Source organism: Capra hircus, chromosome 13, assembly GCF_001704415.2.
Source record: "Capra hircus breed San Clemente chromosome 13, ASM170441v1, whole genome shotgun sequence".
NCBI classification, from domain to species: domain Eukaryota; kingdom Metazoa; phylum Chordata; class Mammalia; order Artiodactyla; family Bovidae; genus Capra; species Capra hircus.
The window spans coordinates 44,520,317-44,535,387 of NC_030820.1; the positions used below are offsets into that span (position 1 = coordinate 44,520,317).

At 56.4% G+C, this 15,071-nt stretch overlaps 1 protein-coding gene across 1 annotated transcript in view; it reads right to left on the reverse strand.

The window, feature by feature from the left end:
- Nucleotides 1–15,071, reverse strand: part of PFKP (phosphofructokinase, platelet) — a 52,786-nt gene that overhangs the window by 330 nt on the left and 37,385 nt on the right. Inside the window, exons 13-21 of the mRNA XM_018057336.1 lie at nt 14,919–15,065; nt 14,491–14,561; nt 12,866–12,953; nt 12,218–12,370; nt 5,594–5,758; nt 4,548–4,609; nt 4,196–4,307; nt 2,609–2,708; nt 62–164 (exon numbers count right to left, since the gene is read on the reverse strand). Coding sequence (XP_017912825.1) covers nt 62–164; nt 2,609–2,708; nt 4,196–4,307; nt 4,548–4,609; nt 5,594–5,758; nt 12,218–12,370; nt 12,866–12,953; nt 14,491–14,561; nt 14,919–15,065 — 1,001 coding nt within the window. The remainder of the gene's footprint in view (nt 1–61; nt 165–2,608; nt 2,709–4,195; nt 4,308–4,547; nt 4,610–5,593; nt 5,759–12,217; nt 12,371–12,865; nt 12,954–14,490; nt 14,562–14,918; nt 15,066–15,071) is intronic.

Sequence of the window (15,071 nt, forward strand, 5' to 3'; positions counted from 1 at the left end):
GCTGAGCAAGGGTAGGGCCCACCCGGGGGGCCTCCCCCGGCCCCTGGCCTCAGGCGCTTACTCAAAGTCTGTCTCCTTCTTCAGCTCCGCCACGGGCTGGAACAGCAGTGTTCTCTTGCTGATTCCCAGCACACACACAGAGTCCTCACTTAAAAATTTTTTTCCTATGAAAGGTAGAAAGATGATGTAAGAAAACAAGAGGTGAGGTCTAGATATTGGCACAAATTACCAGGGTTTGGAGAGCAGGAGAGCAGGGGGCACGGAGAGCTGTAGGAACTGCAGAGGAGAGGGTAAATTGTGTATTTTCATGCCAAACTTCACAGATTCAGACAAAAGCAGGTCTGTAAACATGGAAGACGTGCAGCCGTCCACTCTCCCTACCGCAGAAGCACAGCCAGGACACAGGCAGAGGTTTATCGAACATCCAAGATCAGGACTCTTAGAGACACTCTCCCTAGGGAACCCCCAGGCCTCTAGGATGCTAGAGCAAGTCAGCCCTCTACACAGAGGGGAACAGACAGGGTGAGTGTAACATGAGCAAGTCAGCTAAAGAAAATTCAAGGGACCATCCATCTCATTCAGTGCAAAAGTGTGTCCTAGCCTTCATGACTGAAACAATTCTTAGCGAACATCAGAGCATCCAGTATCCACCAAAGACCATCAGCAAATAAGTTGCAGAAAGACTTCACTTAAATATTAGGGAGAATTCTGAGTCATGAGGCACTGAGGTGTTCCCTGTGTTATCCAAGAGACAAGACAGGAGTTCTGTCACTACGTCTGTTGGGGTTACTCTGGAGGAAACTCATCCACAAAAAGTCAAGGAAGAAAAAGATTTGCATGCAGATGCTGTGTGTGAGAAAACCAAGAAAAGTCGCATCCATGCAGATGCTGTGTGTGAGAAAACCAAGAAAAGACACATCCATGCGGATGCTGTGAGAAAACCAAGAAAAGATGCATTTACACATAATCACTACAATTTACATCAGTGTATAAAAATAAGGTGTATTTCTGTACTCCAGCAGTTAAGAAATTGTAATACCCTTTACAGTGATATATTTTTAAAATCACTAAGTCAGGAATAAACTTATAGTCAATAGCTTTATGGAAAACAGTGCTTTAGTAGCAAAGGGTCTAATATATGGAGGTTAAATTGTTCATGAATTAGAAGATAAATATTTTTAAAATGTCAATTCTTCCAGATTACTTGTTGTTTATGTAATTTGTTATTTACATGTAATCCCCACCTCCAAAAATCCAACAGAACTGATGGACACAGAGAGTCAGGAATAGCTGAAATGGGAGAAAGCCCAGGTAGGACTACCTGATGACAGTAATTGTTCGCCAAGCTGGAATATTGGCAAGATTGCTAACTGCCAAAAAAAGAACTGAACAATCCAGAAACAGTCCCTTAGGTTTCTGGGTTCCTGTTCTTGGATGGAGATTAATTGTACTGCAGATTGGGGGGAATGGATTTTTCAGTGGCTAGCACCCAAGTAATTATTCCCATGGAAAAAAATTAGACTTTAAATGTTATACCAGTTCAAGTGGGCTAAAAACCAAATGGAAAAGGTGAATATTTTAGTAACAAAAAGCTCAAACCTTCAACGACAAAGTTAAAAAGAACCGACTACATTACTAAATTAAGAGTTCTTCATAAAAAGATAACAGAAAACGACAGGGTTTGCCAAATGGGAGATACATATCTGCAACCTGTGACTCACAGAATATAAAACATGGACCTTCTCCAACATAAAATATCAAAAATTCTTAAAATGTTTTTAAATTCTAGGAAATAACACAGCCCAAACAATCAGATAACAGGAAGAATTAACAGAATAAATGAGTGCTGGGCCAGCAGGAGGGGCCTGGCCGTCTCCCTGCTGACCTGGAGGGTCAGCCTCTGGCCAGCCACAGGGGGACAGGATACCCACCATCATAGCAACAGCTCAGAGGTGACACGGATGGGTGAGCCCCAGGGAGGGTGGGGTCCCACCAGTGAGCATGTGGTGGGCGAAACTGGTTTGGGGAACTGGCCTCACTGGACCTGGGCAGCGGCTGTGACCCTGGAACCACTTGCTCAGGGCCAGGTGGGTTCCAGGCCATAGCAGAGACCAGCTCCCCTCAGGTAAACCACAAAACCAGAGCCTTTGAAGGTTTAATCCTGCAAAGTCAGACCCTGAAGGAAGGATCGCAGGGCTGCTGCCCTGGGGAGGGGCTCAGAGGTGGAGAGAGGACCTGCCGGGGAGGAAGCTGTCCAGGTGCCTCCCCGTCCCTTGCTGTCCTCCCCAAAAAAAGAGGCCATAAAGGAATAATGGAAGGTGCCAAGCGTCAGGTAAAAGCCAACTCGTCGTCAGCACAGCAGAGAAACAGGGAAGGTCACAGTAGGTCTGGGGCCCTCAGAGCGGGCAGTTTCTTCCTACATGAGCGGAGTGCCTCCTGCAGTAATTAGCATTCTGTTTCCTTAAGTACATTTATTCTTAGTTATAACCTAAGTCACAGGCAGCAGCTGCAGAAGTCACGTGCAGCCCAAAGCCAGATGGACATGGGGCAGAAACGCCTGCGCAGAGCACGGCCCTCCCAACCCACGCCGCCTGCCACCAGTTGGTACCTTTCCCCGCAGACTCCCTCAGCTTCGAGCTGATCCACTGCATGGCTCTGGCGGAAATTTTGGTTCCAAAGTTTCTGTCGAACGGAGAAGGTGCCCCACCCTGTGGTTGGTCAGAGTTACACAAGAGTTAGACACCAGCACCTTCCTGGCTGTTAGCTTTTAAAATGGAACGGAAGTTACAATGACTAACAAAATTCACGTCCTATTTCTAAGAAACTCTATAGTTTGTAAATACGAGTTTGGGGGTCTATCTCCTTGTACGTGACTGGGACCAAACCACAAGAAACCCTGTCACTCCTGCAGCCAAAACCCCCCGGTCAGGTGTCACTGCTTCCTGAGGAGGTGGCTTTTAATCAGCCAGACCCTGAGCATCCTCCTCATATCAGCATCTTCATCAGGACCTCTTCAGCTTGTTTGGGGAGGCCGTGGGGAAGGGTCACAGTTCTCTTAAGGAGCTGGCCCACTCTGTGGGCTTGCTTTCAGAAAGACCTACACACACCTACCACACACACCATCGTGTAACTTGAGGGCAGTCAGTGGGTTTGTGGACCCTGCACTACAAGCTCCTGAGACAAGGACTGAAAGGTGGTGATGGGCAGGCCTGCTGTCAGGGGACCGGGTCCCGCGACTCCACCCCAACTGCCTGCCCTGTCTGGGGTGCGCTGACGTGCATACCCCAAGATTCTGTCCAAATCGCTCTGATTTCACGCAGATCTCAAAGAACTGTCATTTGTCTGACACTCCAGTTTAAATGGGTATGAAAGTCTGATACTGAATCAAAGTATACTGAAGAAAAGTTATGACCAAACTAGACAGCATATTAAAAAGCACAGACATCACTTTGCCAACAAAGGTCCATCTTAGACAAAGCTATGGTTTTTCCAGTTGTCATGTATGGATGTGAGAGTTGAACTCTAAAGAAAGCTGAGCACCAAAGAATTGATGCTTTTGAATTGTGGTGTTGGAGAAGACTCTCGAGAGTCCCTTGGACTGCAAGGAGATCCAACCAGTCCATCCTAAAGGAAATCAGTCCTGAATGTTCATTGGAAGGACTGATACCGAAGCTGATGCTCCAATACTTTGGCCACCTAATGCGAAGAACCAATTCATTGGAAAAGACCCTGATGCTGAGAAAGATTGAAGGCAGGAGAAGGGGACAACAGAGGATGAGATAGTTGGATGGCATCACTGACTCGATGAACCTGAGTCTGAGTAGGCTCCAGAAGGTGGTGATGGACAGGGAGGCCTGGCGTGCTGCAGTCCATGGGGTGACAAAGAGTCAGACAGGACTGAGTGACTGAATTGACTGACTGAATCAAGTACTTAATTTGAATGCATCTTTCCACTTAACTGGTGTCACTGTGTATATGGAGGTGGACCGTTTACTGACAAAGCCTATCTGCTCAACTGTCAGAACAGAAAGTGTTCCTGAGGCGGCTGATAACTGGTTTAACAGCATACATAGTTCAGACGCCGATTTTAATCACTGTGGAATTGACTTAGGAATACATTTTCTGTTTGCAAAACGGCTAACACAGGCCATCCAAGTGAGAGAAGGCGTGAGGCCATGCCCCGCCCGCGGCCCACCTGCTGCATGTGGCCCAGCACGTTCTTCCTGCAGTCGAACACGCCCTTGCCCTCCTCGGAGTAGAGCTGGTAGATGAAGTCGGTGGTGTAGTTCTCGCTGCAGCTCTCGTTCCTGCAACACACAAGCCCAGGGTCGTCCCGCCCCGGCACCCGTGCCACCCTCGCTGCTTTATCACCACGGCGTCACTGTGGCAGAAACCACTGAAAGAATCTTCAGAACGGAAACTGACGACCAAGCAAAACTGCATCTCTAAAAATGGCCCTTGAGTCTAAACGCCAGCTGGTCTGAACACGGAGCGAGCGAGACCATGCGGAGGAGGAGCAGCCGTGCTCGGGGACCATGGGCTGTTACCTGAGCACGAGCCCCCTCTGGATGCTGGTCTTCATCTTCTCTGTCAGGTGCTCCACGTTGGACTAGGAAAGCCAGGACACTGTGATTAGGCGCCTGCTGTGTGCCGGGCACTGCCCCAAGGGTGGCCGGCATGGCTGCTCTCAGCTGACCTTGTGGCAGAGGGGACAGTGGACAGTGACGTGTCGGCTAGTGACACCCACTGCGGACAGCGGCGTGTGGAGACCACAGCTGGGGCGGGGGGAGGGGGTCATGGCGTCAGTGCGCCGCTCGGTGTCCGCAGGAGATGCCTGAGAGGTGAGCAGGCCCCTGGTCACGTCACTGTGTGCTCCGTGCGCTCGCCTAAGGCTGCTCCCCAGGCCCCCGGCCAACGCCCGCGCCTGCTGTCTCAGAAACACGGCTGTCACCTGGCTTTACACAGAGACTCTTGACCCTGCCTAACAGGCACGTTCAGGCAGGAGGATTTTCTAAGGAAGGACATGGCTTGAGAGAGGACGTGGGCAAGAAAAAGGGAGCGAGGACACACAAGCACAGGTTCCAAAGGAAGCCGGCTGCAGAAGAGCAGGCGGACTGTGAGTTTCCTGTCCTGATTTTGGGGGCGACACTCCCCTGGGCTGCATCCTGGCCAGGGCAAGCCTCCCCAGGGGCACTGGGCAGCCCTCCCCATGTCCTGGGCCACAGGGGACCAGGGGCTCCTCCAGGTGGGGGTCTGTCCTCCACTGCTGCACAGTTCCCCTGGCTCAGACCCACAGGGACCCCAAGCTCTGGCTGCCTGCGCACCCGAGGCCTGGACATGGTGGCCATGAGCTGGCACATCTGTGTCCCTGCAAGTGTAGGGCCTCCAGGGAGGGCGTTAACTGCTTCCCAGGTAAGCATGTAAGAGACACAGTTTCAAACTCGGGGTACGAGCAGCAGGTTCCAGGGATCACCCTGTCCCTGCACATGGAGCTCTAGTGCCTCACTGGTGTCTGATGTGGCAGGGGGGTGGGGTGTTTCCTGAGACCCTGGACCTGTCGGTCAGCGACCCCTAGGGCCCTGTGTCCACGCACCTGCAGGTCCCGGATGTCGAAAGGCTCCTCAAAGATGTAGGCAGCGTCTGCACCAGCCGCCAGTCCCCCCATGTTGGCCAGGTAGCCGCAGAAGCCCCCCATGGTCTCGATGATGAACACGCGCCGCTTGGTCCCGCTGGCCGACTGCTTGATGCGGTCGCACGTCTGCACGAGGGGACACGGTCAGGAGACGCGGACACCGCCCCATGGCTGGCCCTGACCTCGGGCGGTGTGCTGTGCCCTAGGCCCTGGCCTCTCTGGGCTCGTCAGCAGGCATGTCCCTGCTCTGTTCTCTCCTGAAACACTCCGGGGACACGTGGCGGGAGGAAGACTTTGTGCACCAAAGTGTACCACCACCAGCGGGGAGACCTTCTTTCCAAGACTTTGGATTAAACATGAACAAGCACTGTGATCACCAGACAGGCCCCATTCCGTCACCCATGATGACCCCTCCAGCATCTGTGATGGATCACCACCCTCCCCCAAAACAGACTGATCTCATCCAAACCCAGGGTGCACTTCAGCAACTGGGAAGCTCCACGTTCTCTCCAGGAGCCCAGACAGGAAAAGAAACCAAGTCAATGCGCCCGTCTCCTCCCCCCGGTGCTCAGGCCTGGGGGTGCCTGGCCAGGTGGGGAGACACACAGGACTGTGGTGTCCACGGGTCCTTCACTTGGCACTGGAGCACTAAAACCTGCCTGCCTGGCCTCTGTCTCAGGAATTCAGGGTGGGGGATGCACAGGCCCTCCTGGGCTGCAGGTCTCGTGGGCTCCCCTCCTGACCCAGAACAGCAGCTATCACCACCAGCCGGAAAAGCCCCGTTCCTGTGAGGCCCAAGCACCCAAGTCTCACCCCCACCCAGATGTGCCCATTGGCCTCGACGGCAGAGGTCCCGGTGACAGCCTCCTTGTCTAACCTGTGCTCAACTGCCATTTACCAGGGCTCTTTGCCCAGCTGAGACAGGAACCCTCCAGCACAGGGGGCTCTGCACCTCTGAGGGTCCCCAGTGGGGGAGGACACGGGTCCCACTGCACACAGCACAGGCCAGGCAGCCAGGGTGCCGATGGGTGAGGGTCAGTGCCGATGGATGGCAGGTGGGCAGGGCTCAGAGACACTGGTCCCTCGGAGTCTGGGTGACAGCAGCCTGCTGGGGCCCCACTCGGATGGGGCTGGGAGGGACTGTGGGTGAAGCCCCCCAGGAAGGGCATCTCCTCCCCGCCTCCCTGTGACCCGGGCTCCACTGGACTCTCACACCCCTGGCACCGCGTCCCTCTGCCCACCCCCTTGCTCTGCGTGCTGTCTTCTCCAACACCACACTGCCGCTGGTCGCCTGGGGGCAGCTCGGGGCTTTTGTCCTGGTAGGCAGGAGCAGGCTCACCCAGAGCCCCCGAGGGAACAGGCCACCGAGAGTCAACACAAGTGGGCTCCTCAAGACAGGCTGGGAGGAAACTGTGCTAACCCAGCTGATGAGAAGTAGGGCTCCTTTGCCCTGGAAGATTCAACAGGTCCCCGTTCCGGTTCTCCTTGAGTGGGAAAGACAGACCCTACGGGACCCCTGACGGGCCGTCTCCTCGAGCAAACGCAAGGACCTTACCTCCACGATCACGTTCAGGCTCGTGTCACAGCCTATGCTCAGGTCTGTGCCTGGGACATTGTTGCTAATGGTGGCGGGCACCATACAAATGGGGATGCAAAACTCAGGGTGGCTGTCGCGGTTCTTCGACAGCTCCAGCAAGCTCTGGAAAGCCTGAGCAGAGCGGGGGCGGGTCAGCAGGGAACCCACATCCATGACGGCCAATGGGGAGGAAGCTGCAGGGGACAGACCTGGGGGGGCTCAGGGTGCAGGGGAGACCAGAAGTGGGGGGCTTTGGGGTACAGGGGGAGATGAGCAGGGGGCTTGGGGTACAAGGGGAAGACCAGCAGTGGGGTGCTTGGGATGCAGGGGGAGACCAGCAGTGGGGATTCGGGATGTGGGGGAGACCAGCATGGGGGACTCAGGGTGCAGGGTAGACCAGCAGTGGGGATTTGGGGTGCAGGGGAGACCAGCAGGGGGCTCGGGATGCAAGGGGAGACCAGTAGTGAGCACTCAGGGTGCAGGGGGAGACCAGCAGGGGGGCTCGGGGTGCAAGGAGAGACCAGTAATGGGGACTCAGGGTGCAGGGGAGACCAGCAGGGGGGCTCAGGGTGCAAGGGGAGACCAGCAGGGGGGCTCGGGGTGCAGGGGAGACCAGCAGGGGACTCGGGGTGCAGGGGAAGACCAGCAGGGGGACTCAGGGTGCAGGGGAGACCAGTAATGGGGACTCGGGGTGCAGGGGAGACCAGCAGGGGGACTCGGGTGCAGGGGAGACCAGCAGGGGGACTCGGGGTGCAGGGGAGACCAGCAGGGGGACTCGGGGTGCAGGGGGAGACCAGCACGGGGGGACTCGGGGTGCAGGGGGAGACCAGTAAGGGGGGACTCAGGGTGCAGGGGAGACCAGCAGTGGGGGACTCGGGGTGCAGGGGAGACCAGCAGGGGTGCTCAGGGTGCAGGGGAGACCAGTAATGGGGACTCAGGGTGCAGGGGAGACCAGCAGGGGCACTCAGGGTGTAGGGGAGACCAGCAGGGGGACTCGGGGTGCAGGGGGAGACCAGCACAGGGGTACTCGGGGTGCAGGGGGAGACCAGCAGGGGGGGACTCAGGGTGCAGGGGAGACCAGCAGGGGGGACTCTGGTGCAGGCCCAGAGGATACAGGCCAGGGCAGGCGGGCAGCAGAGCAGGGCCAAGGCGGCATGGGGTTAGTGGTGGACGAGCAGCCAGGCCTTTCTGGCATCAGGAGATGTGGGCGGCCACTTGGCGGGACCTTAGGGGCCAGGCTGCTGGGACCCCTCGGAGAGGTAATGCCGGATGGCTGGGGAGGCAGACGCCCGCGGAGTCCCGTTTGCCCAGGCCATGTGACCCTCACAGAGAGCCCTAAGGGGTTCAGGATCCCCGGGAAACAGTTGGGCTCTGATGTCAGAAAAGCGGGCTGCTCTCAAGCACACGACCAGGGCCCAGACCTCCCTTCTCCGCATTAGTGCAAGTAACTTGTTAGTGTCCCGGTCCACCACCCGCCCCTAAGGCCACAGCGCCCCATAGTCAGACGCTCGCAGAACCTGGGCTCTGCCCTGTCTTTATTCCTCCCACTTGGAGCCACTTCCCACGCCTTGTGCGGGGAAATTCCCGGCAGGACAACCCGGGCTTTCCAGAGAGCGTGGCTCTCTGCCTGCCCTGCCTCTTCCATCTCCAGACTCCCAGACAGGCCGGGTTCTGGGTCTATGGCCCTAGGACATGTGGACGGTGAGCCCACACTGGGTGAGTCCAGGGAGCAGCTGTGAGGAAGGTCAGGGGGTTGCTCACCTGCCTCGTGCCCCACCACCATCAATCACCACCCCACCCAGTCCAGCCCGGATCCCCATGGAGTACCTCCCCAGCCCCGATGCAGCTCAGGGCCACCGTGGGGCTGCCCGGAAGCCTGCTGGATGGTGGGGTCGTAAGCCCCATGGTTAGATGGGCTCCCAGGCTGTCTGCACCCCCCAGGATGCTCTGGGTGGGGTCACCTGGCATAGGGGGCGGGCAGGGCGCCGGCACCTTGAAATCTGACGGCAGTTCTACACCTGTACATTCTTCCCACCCTCTCTCTGACCTCCATCACTCCCTGCTTTTCCCCTGATCTCTGGAAAATAAGACAGACACTCAGAGCCAGGAGAACCCTGCCCAGGACATGAGCCCAGGGCCCTGGGGGCAATGCTGAGCGAGCCAGCCACCTGGGCAGCACCGAGCTCACGTCAGCTGAGGTTCCGAAGGGGACCAGCATGTGGCCCAGAGGAGGAGACGCAGCTCCCTCTTTGGCTTCAGACTCAACCCGAGCCCTGAGGACCAGCGCCTCCCTGGGACACCAGGACCTCATGATGGAGTAAGTTCCCTGGAATCTGTTTCCAGGAACGCATCCGTAAGCTCAGCATCCAGACTGATGAGGAGAGCACGTGAGGACAAGGGTTAAGTGTCCAGAGGATGTGCCACCTGACGATACCAGGCCACCTCGGTTCACCCCCTCGGCCCCCTGGGATATTCCGGCTGAGGACCCTGGCTGTGGGGTCATCCTGACATCATGCGGTCAGCAGCATCCAGGCCGATACTCACCAGACACCATGACCCACCTCCCCACCCCTGGCCGCCCAGTTCTGACAGCCAAGGTGTCCCCCAACGTCGCAGACCTCCCCTGGGGACAAAGTCACCTCCAGACCACCCTGGCCTCTGAGCGGAAGAGAGCGGCTGGGGCAAGAGGTGCCCGGGGCTGTCCCTGAGGCCGGGAGGTGGCACTGCCACCATCAGGACATCCAGACCCCAGATCGCAGGCCACGGAGGCCTGTCCTGAGAGCACAGCTGACCGGACAGACAAACAGACGCTGAGCTGCCTCTGGAAGCCGGAGAGCCTCCTGCCTCCCGGGGAGGCTTGGGAACGATGACCCTCGGGCCCTCCCCCAGCACAGTCCTGCCTGCCGCCCCCTTCTTGAATGTGCCCAGCCCAGCCGAGGGCCAACCAAACCCAGGCCTCCTGAGAGACTCAACTGCACTGTGGCTCAACACACACAAGCTGGGGAACCAGTTGGCCTCCCATCCCCCAGCTCCAGGACCCACTGAGCAGGTCCAGCGCAGGGTCATCTCAACCACCGCCTGACCACTGGGCACGAACTTAGCAGCAGAGCAACACCCCCAATTTGTGGGGCAGCCCTGGCCCGTCACCAACGGTGACCCTGGCTCCAAGAAGCTCCAGTAAAGAGAAGCCTGCATGTCAAGGGCCATGTAATAAATCTCAAAACCTCTTGAAGGGAAGCAGGATGGACCACGTGGAATTTCCCCAGACCTGTCCTGGTTTTCAGATTTTCAACAACCCATGTGTGGAGAATCTCTATCACTTGGAAAAGTAATTCTTCGTAGCAGAGGAGCCTGGGATTAAGAAGTGGGAGCATCCTGTCCTGCTGAGAGTGTGTGAAAGGCCACAGGGGACACACACCGACCCTGGTCAGGACCCACCGACGACCGCCCCCAGAGTTCCTGCCACCCCCGCAGTCTCGTTAGGCGACAATCAGGACACGAACTTCGGATGCTTCTACTGCAAGCGTAGCGAGAGCAACTCAGACCCAGCTACACGGGAGCAGAAGTGACACACGACCTTTCAACTCAGACCTTGAGCAGCGAGCGGTCAGAGGTTGAGTTAGTCCCACAGCAGCAGAAGCACAGACGGCATCCCCAGGGCCACAAGGGGTGGGCACGGGGGTGAGGAGGTCCAGCACGCGGACACCGGCCAAAGCCATGCCAGAAGGCTTTTTAGTACAGAAACTGCAGGAAGTTGAAGAGGTTCAGGAAAGCAAAGAACCAGCACCAAGCACTGCTTATCGCATACATCCTGCTTTAAAAGCTTTTCTTTTATTTACCGGCACTGGAGACAGATTTGATGCCCATTAATTTAAGGGGAAAAAAGCTAGAAATACAGCCACAAGGCCTGTGTCTCCCAAGGAAAATAAAATGTAAGAATTTACCAGAAAATCCTAGACACTGAATTGAAAAAAAAAAAAAAAAAAAAAAAGGTGTTACGCATTCTGATCCTCACTGATCTTCAAATGCCCAAGCAATTTCCCAAGTGTGATTTAAATTTTTGATAATTAAAATGTATTTCTATGCTTTGTATGGACTTTGCTGCTGCTGCTGCTAAGTTGCTTCAGTCATGTCTGACTCTATGCGACCCCACAGACGGCAGCCCACCAGGATCCCCTGTCCCTGGGATTCTCCAGGCAAGAACACTGGAGTGGGTTGCCATTTCCTTCTCCAATGCAGGAAAGTGAAAAGTGAAAGTGAAGTCGCTCAGTCGCATCCGACTCTTAGCCTACAAGGCTCCTCTGTCCATGGGATTTTCCAGGCCAGAGTACTGGAGTGGGTTGCCACTGCCTTCTCCATGTATGGACTTTAGGGGGATAAAAAAACATTCAAGTACCATCAGTATTCTTTTATATATGGTTTATTGTCCCCAGTCCACAAACAGGAGGAGGAGGACAATTGTTTAAAAGGATCCAGGTCAGTGAATGAACTCACAAAATCTTCAGTCCAGCTTCTACCTTCAGACACCACAGCACAGGGCCCTGGACCCAGGTTTCATCACAATAACACAACAATGTGTTATATGCTTGGGGAAAATTTAGCCAGAAAACAACAGGGGTGGGTTTAATCGAATATCCACATCACTGTGACTCAAAACTAGCTGAAGTACAGATGATGTCACCCTGGCTGCAGCAAAGGGAAACGGAGGCGAAAAATCTTTGGGGCCGAATTGTAGATCGTCAGGCTTTTTTTTTTTTCTTTTTCCTCTCTTTTTTCGGCTGTGTCAGCATGCAGGACCGTAATTCCCCCCAATGAGGGATCAAACCTACACCCACTGCCTCGGGAGCGTGCAGTCTTAGCCACTGGGCCACCAGGAAAGTCCCTTTATTTCAAAAAAGATAAACTTTTCAGCAGACCCCCAGCCCAGTCTGTCTCCAGCACACAGTACATAAACGCGGGCCGGCGCCCCAGGTTAGTTCCGCAGCCCCTGCCCTGCTGCCCGCACTCACGTCGGTGATGGTGTTGAGGGCGGTGTCCGCCCCGATGCTGAAGTCGGAGCCGGGCACGTTGTTGGAGACGGTGGCGGGGACCATGACCATGGGGACACAGAACTCCTCGTGCTTCTGCCGGGCGGCCAACAGCTCCAGCAGCCCCAGGTAGGCCTGCGGGTGAGTGTGTGAGTGGGGGGCGGTAGGGTGGTGGGTGGCTGTGCATTGCCATCTGGGCGAGACTAAGCTGCTCACGGGCGAGCGTCTGACCCAGACTTTGAGTCTGACTGTTTGAGGTTCTCACGTTTTCTTTAAAGGAAACGTCAAGGTCATCATGAGGCTAATATTAAAAACAAAGGTGGACAATCCAACAGGTAGTTAAAAGATAATAATCTGGTCCCATAACTTCCCTCCTCTCTGAGTAACCAATGGGCTTCCAACTCGAGAGAGAGGGTCATCTCCACAAACCCAGCGGACATGAGGACTCACTGAGCAGACAGCCCAGCCATGGGGTCGGGGGTACAAGTGGCCCCGAGTCCTGCATCGCCGGTGCTCAGTGGCAGCTGGGCCCGTGCTCCCGATGAGGAGCAGACGGCAGGGTGCTCATGGGAGCCAACGCGGGGTCCCCTCTCAAACCCGCAGTGCTGGCCAGCAGGGGAGCAGACGTACCTCAAATCCACCGATAATCAAGAGAGCGCTGATGCCATGGGTTCGCATCTGCGCCGCGATGTCCTCCAGGTATTTCCCAGGGAGGATGCTGGGGAGGTTCAAGGGGGTGAGCTCAGGCAGGGCCCCCTCTGCACCCCACCCTCTGAGGCCAAGTGGCTTGACACTCAGGGGCAGGAGGTGCCCTGGGCTACGTGGCTGGGGGACAGCATGGCTGGGGAGGAATCAGGTCTCAAAAGAGGGTCTTTTCAAAAGAAAATGGGAAGAAACTTGGCGGCTGCCTCACAGCTGGACCTCAGAAAATCCCAGCGCCTGGGTTAGGGACATGGTGAACCACGGAATCTATTAAACGTTCACAGTGGTAATCGTCTGGATGGAAATGTCCAGTTTTTGAGTCATGTACAGACTACACACTCCTCATCTGGAGTAATCTCACTCAAAGTCACCTCCACACACACCTGCTCACCTTAACCCGTCTCACCCTCCGTCCACACATGGCTGCAAGCGGAGGAGGCAAAGGCTACTCGGCTCTCTAGAAAGCCCACCCAGCGCCCACCCCAACCTTTCTGCTGTATCCCCTGGGCATCAAGGATTCACGTGGGATGGGCTCCGCTCAGGGAAGGTGTAAAGAAGTTGTAGGGCTGGGTGCTCAGGGCACATGAGTGCATGTGGAGTCGACTAGAGGGTTCCCCAGCATCTAAGCATCGTGAGAACGTGCTGCCAGCCACCCCTCCAGCCCCACCGCCCCCAGAGCAGCCCCCGGGGGTGTGGCGCTCATGAAACAAACGAGTTGGGGAGTCATAGTCGGTCTGAAGAGGCCCAGGAGGCAGCCAGGGGGTACTGTCCCCTGCGTGGGGCTCCACCATCACAATACCATCCCCAAGGGCGCTGGGAGGACAGGACCACAAGAGCTCTGAACACCTAGGTCAGCTCCGCGGAGTGCTGGTGGCAGGGTGCCCAGCTTCAGCGCAAGGCAGAAGCTGGGACGATTCCCTTGGATGACAGGCTACCACTCGTGCGGAATCCAACGCCCCTTTGAGCCCAGGTACCCACACTGTCCTTCCATATAACATGAGACATGCAGTGATGGCTGCGCCCAGAGATGAGAGAGCAAACAGCCTTGTGTTAAATCAGCGCCTTGGCGGGAACACATCCGGGCCCTGCTGTATCCGCAACAGGAACAGCCACGGTTCAGAAACCTGCGGTTTTGTGTGGAGCCCCTTGGGTCCTCCCTTGGGTGGTGGGGATCTGGTGGCTGGGCTCCCTGGACGGTGAGCCACATCTAGCCCCTCTGCAGGGCGCAGTCACTGCAGCTCACGCGCCTGTGTCTGCACGGCCCCACACGGGATGAGGGCTTTCTGCCACCACGGGCTTGTTCTGATGAGGGAAACAAGGAACCAGCGGGGAAGCCCTCCCAGGCCCTCCGCTTGGTGTCTCTTTGAGGCCGCATCTCACCGGCTCCCCACACCTGGCCTGGGTGCCCCCCCAGAGTGTGGCCCGGACGTGAGCTGGTGCCAATCCCTTCCCTCCTGGATCCCAGACGGGACACGAATGCCACACAGTTCCTCTCCCTGCGACGTGGCACCCTGCTCCCAGAGAGCAGGTCAGGATCAAGATGAGAGAATTACCGTTTTGTCCCAAGGATGGAGCCACCTTGGCCCGTCCAGCCTCCAACGTCCCCCCAGCCGATTTCCTTTATCTAAGGTGCAAACACAGAGAAACAGCTGAAGTGAACAAGTAAAGGGAAGGAGAAGGTTTTACGAACAGCTCAGAGTCTGCGCCTCTGACAGGCAGCGTGTCTGTAAGGATTTGTCGAACATGAAGAAACAGCTTTCCCTGAGAAGCAGGAGGAGCCGGGGCCTGAGCTGGACCCCAAGGGCCCACAGTGAGGGGCGCAGCATCCCGAGCGCACCTCCCCACTACCTCGCATACATCTGCTCCCCTTCCCACCTAATGTCCCAGTTCCAGGATCCCAGAGATGCAGTCCCCACCCCCTCAGAGATCCAGAACCTGCCTTCCACCGAAGCCCTTCCCCGTGGGCGCCCCCAGGACCCACCTGGCCTTTGGCGAAGCCCTCGAAGCCGTCATACACAGCAAACATCTTGTGTCCTTCAGAGATGCCCACGCGCACAGCGGCGCGCACGGCCGCATTCATGCCAGCCGCGGGCGCACCCACGTTCACGACGCCCACATTGCAGTTGCTCTGCAA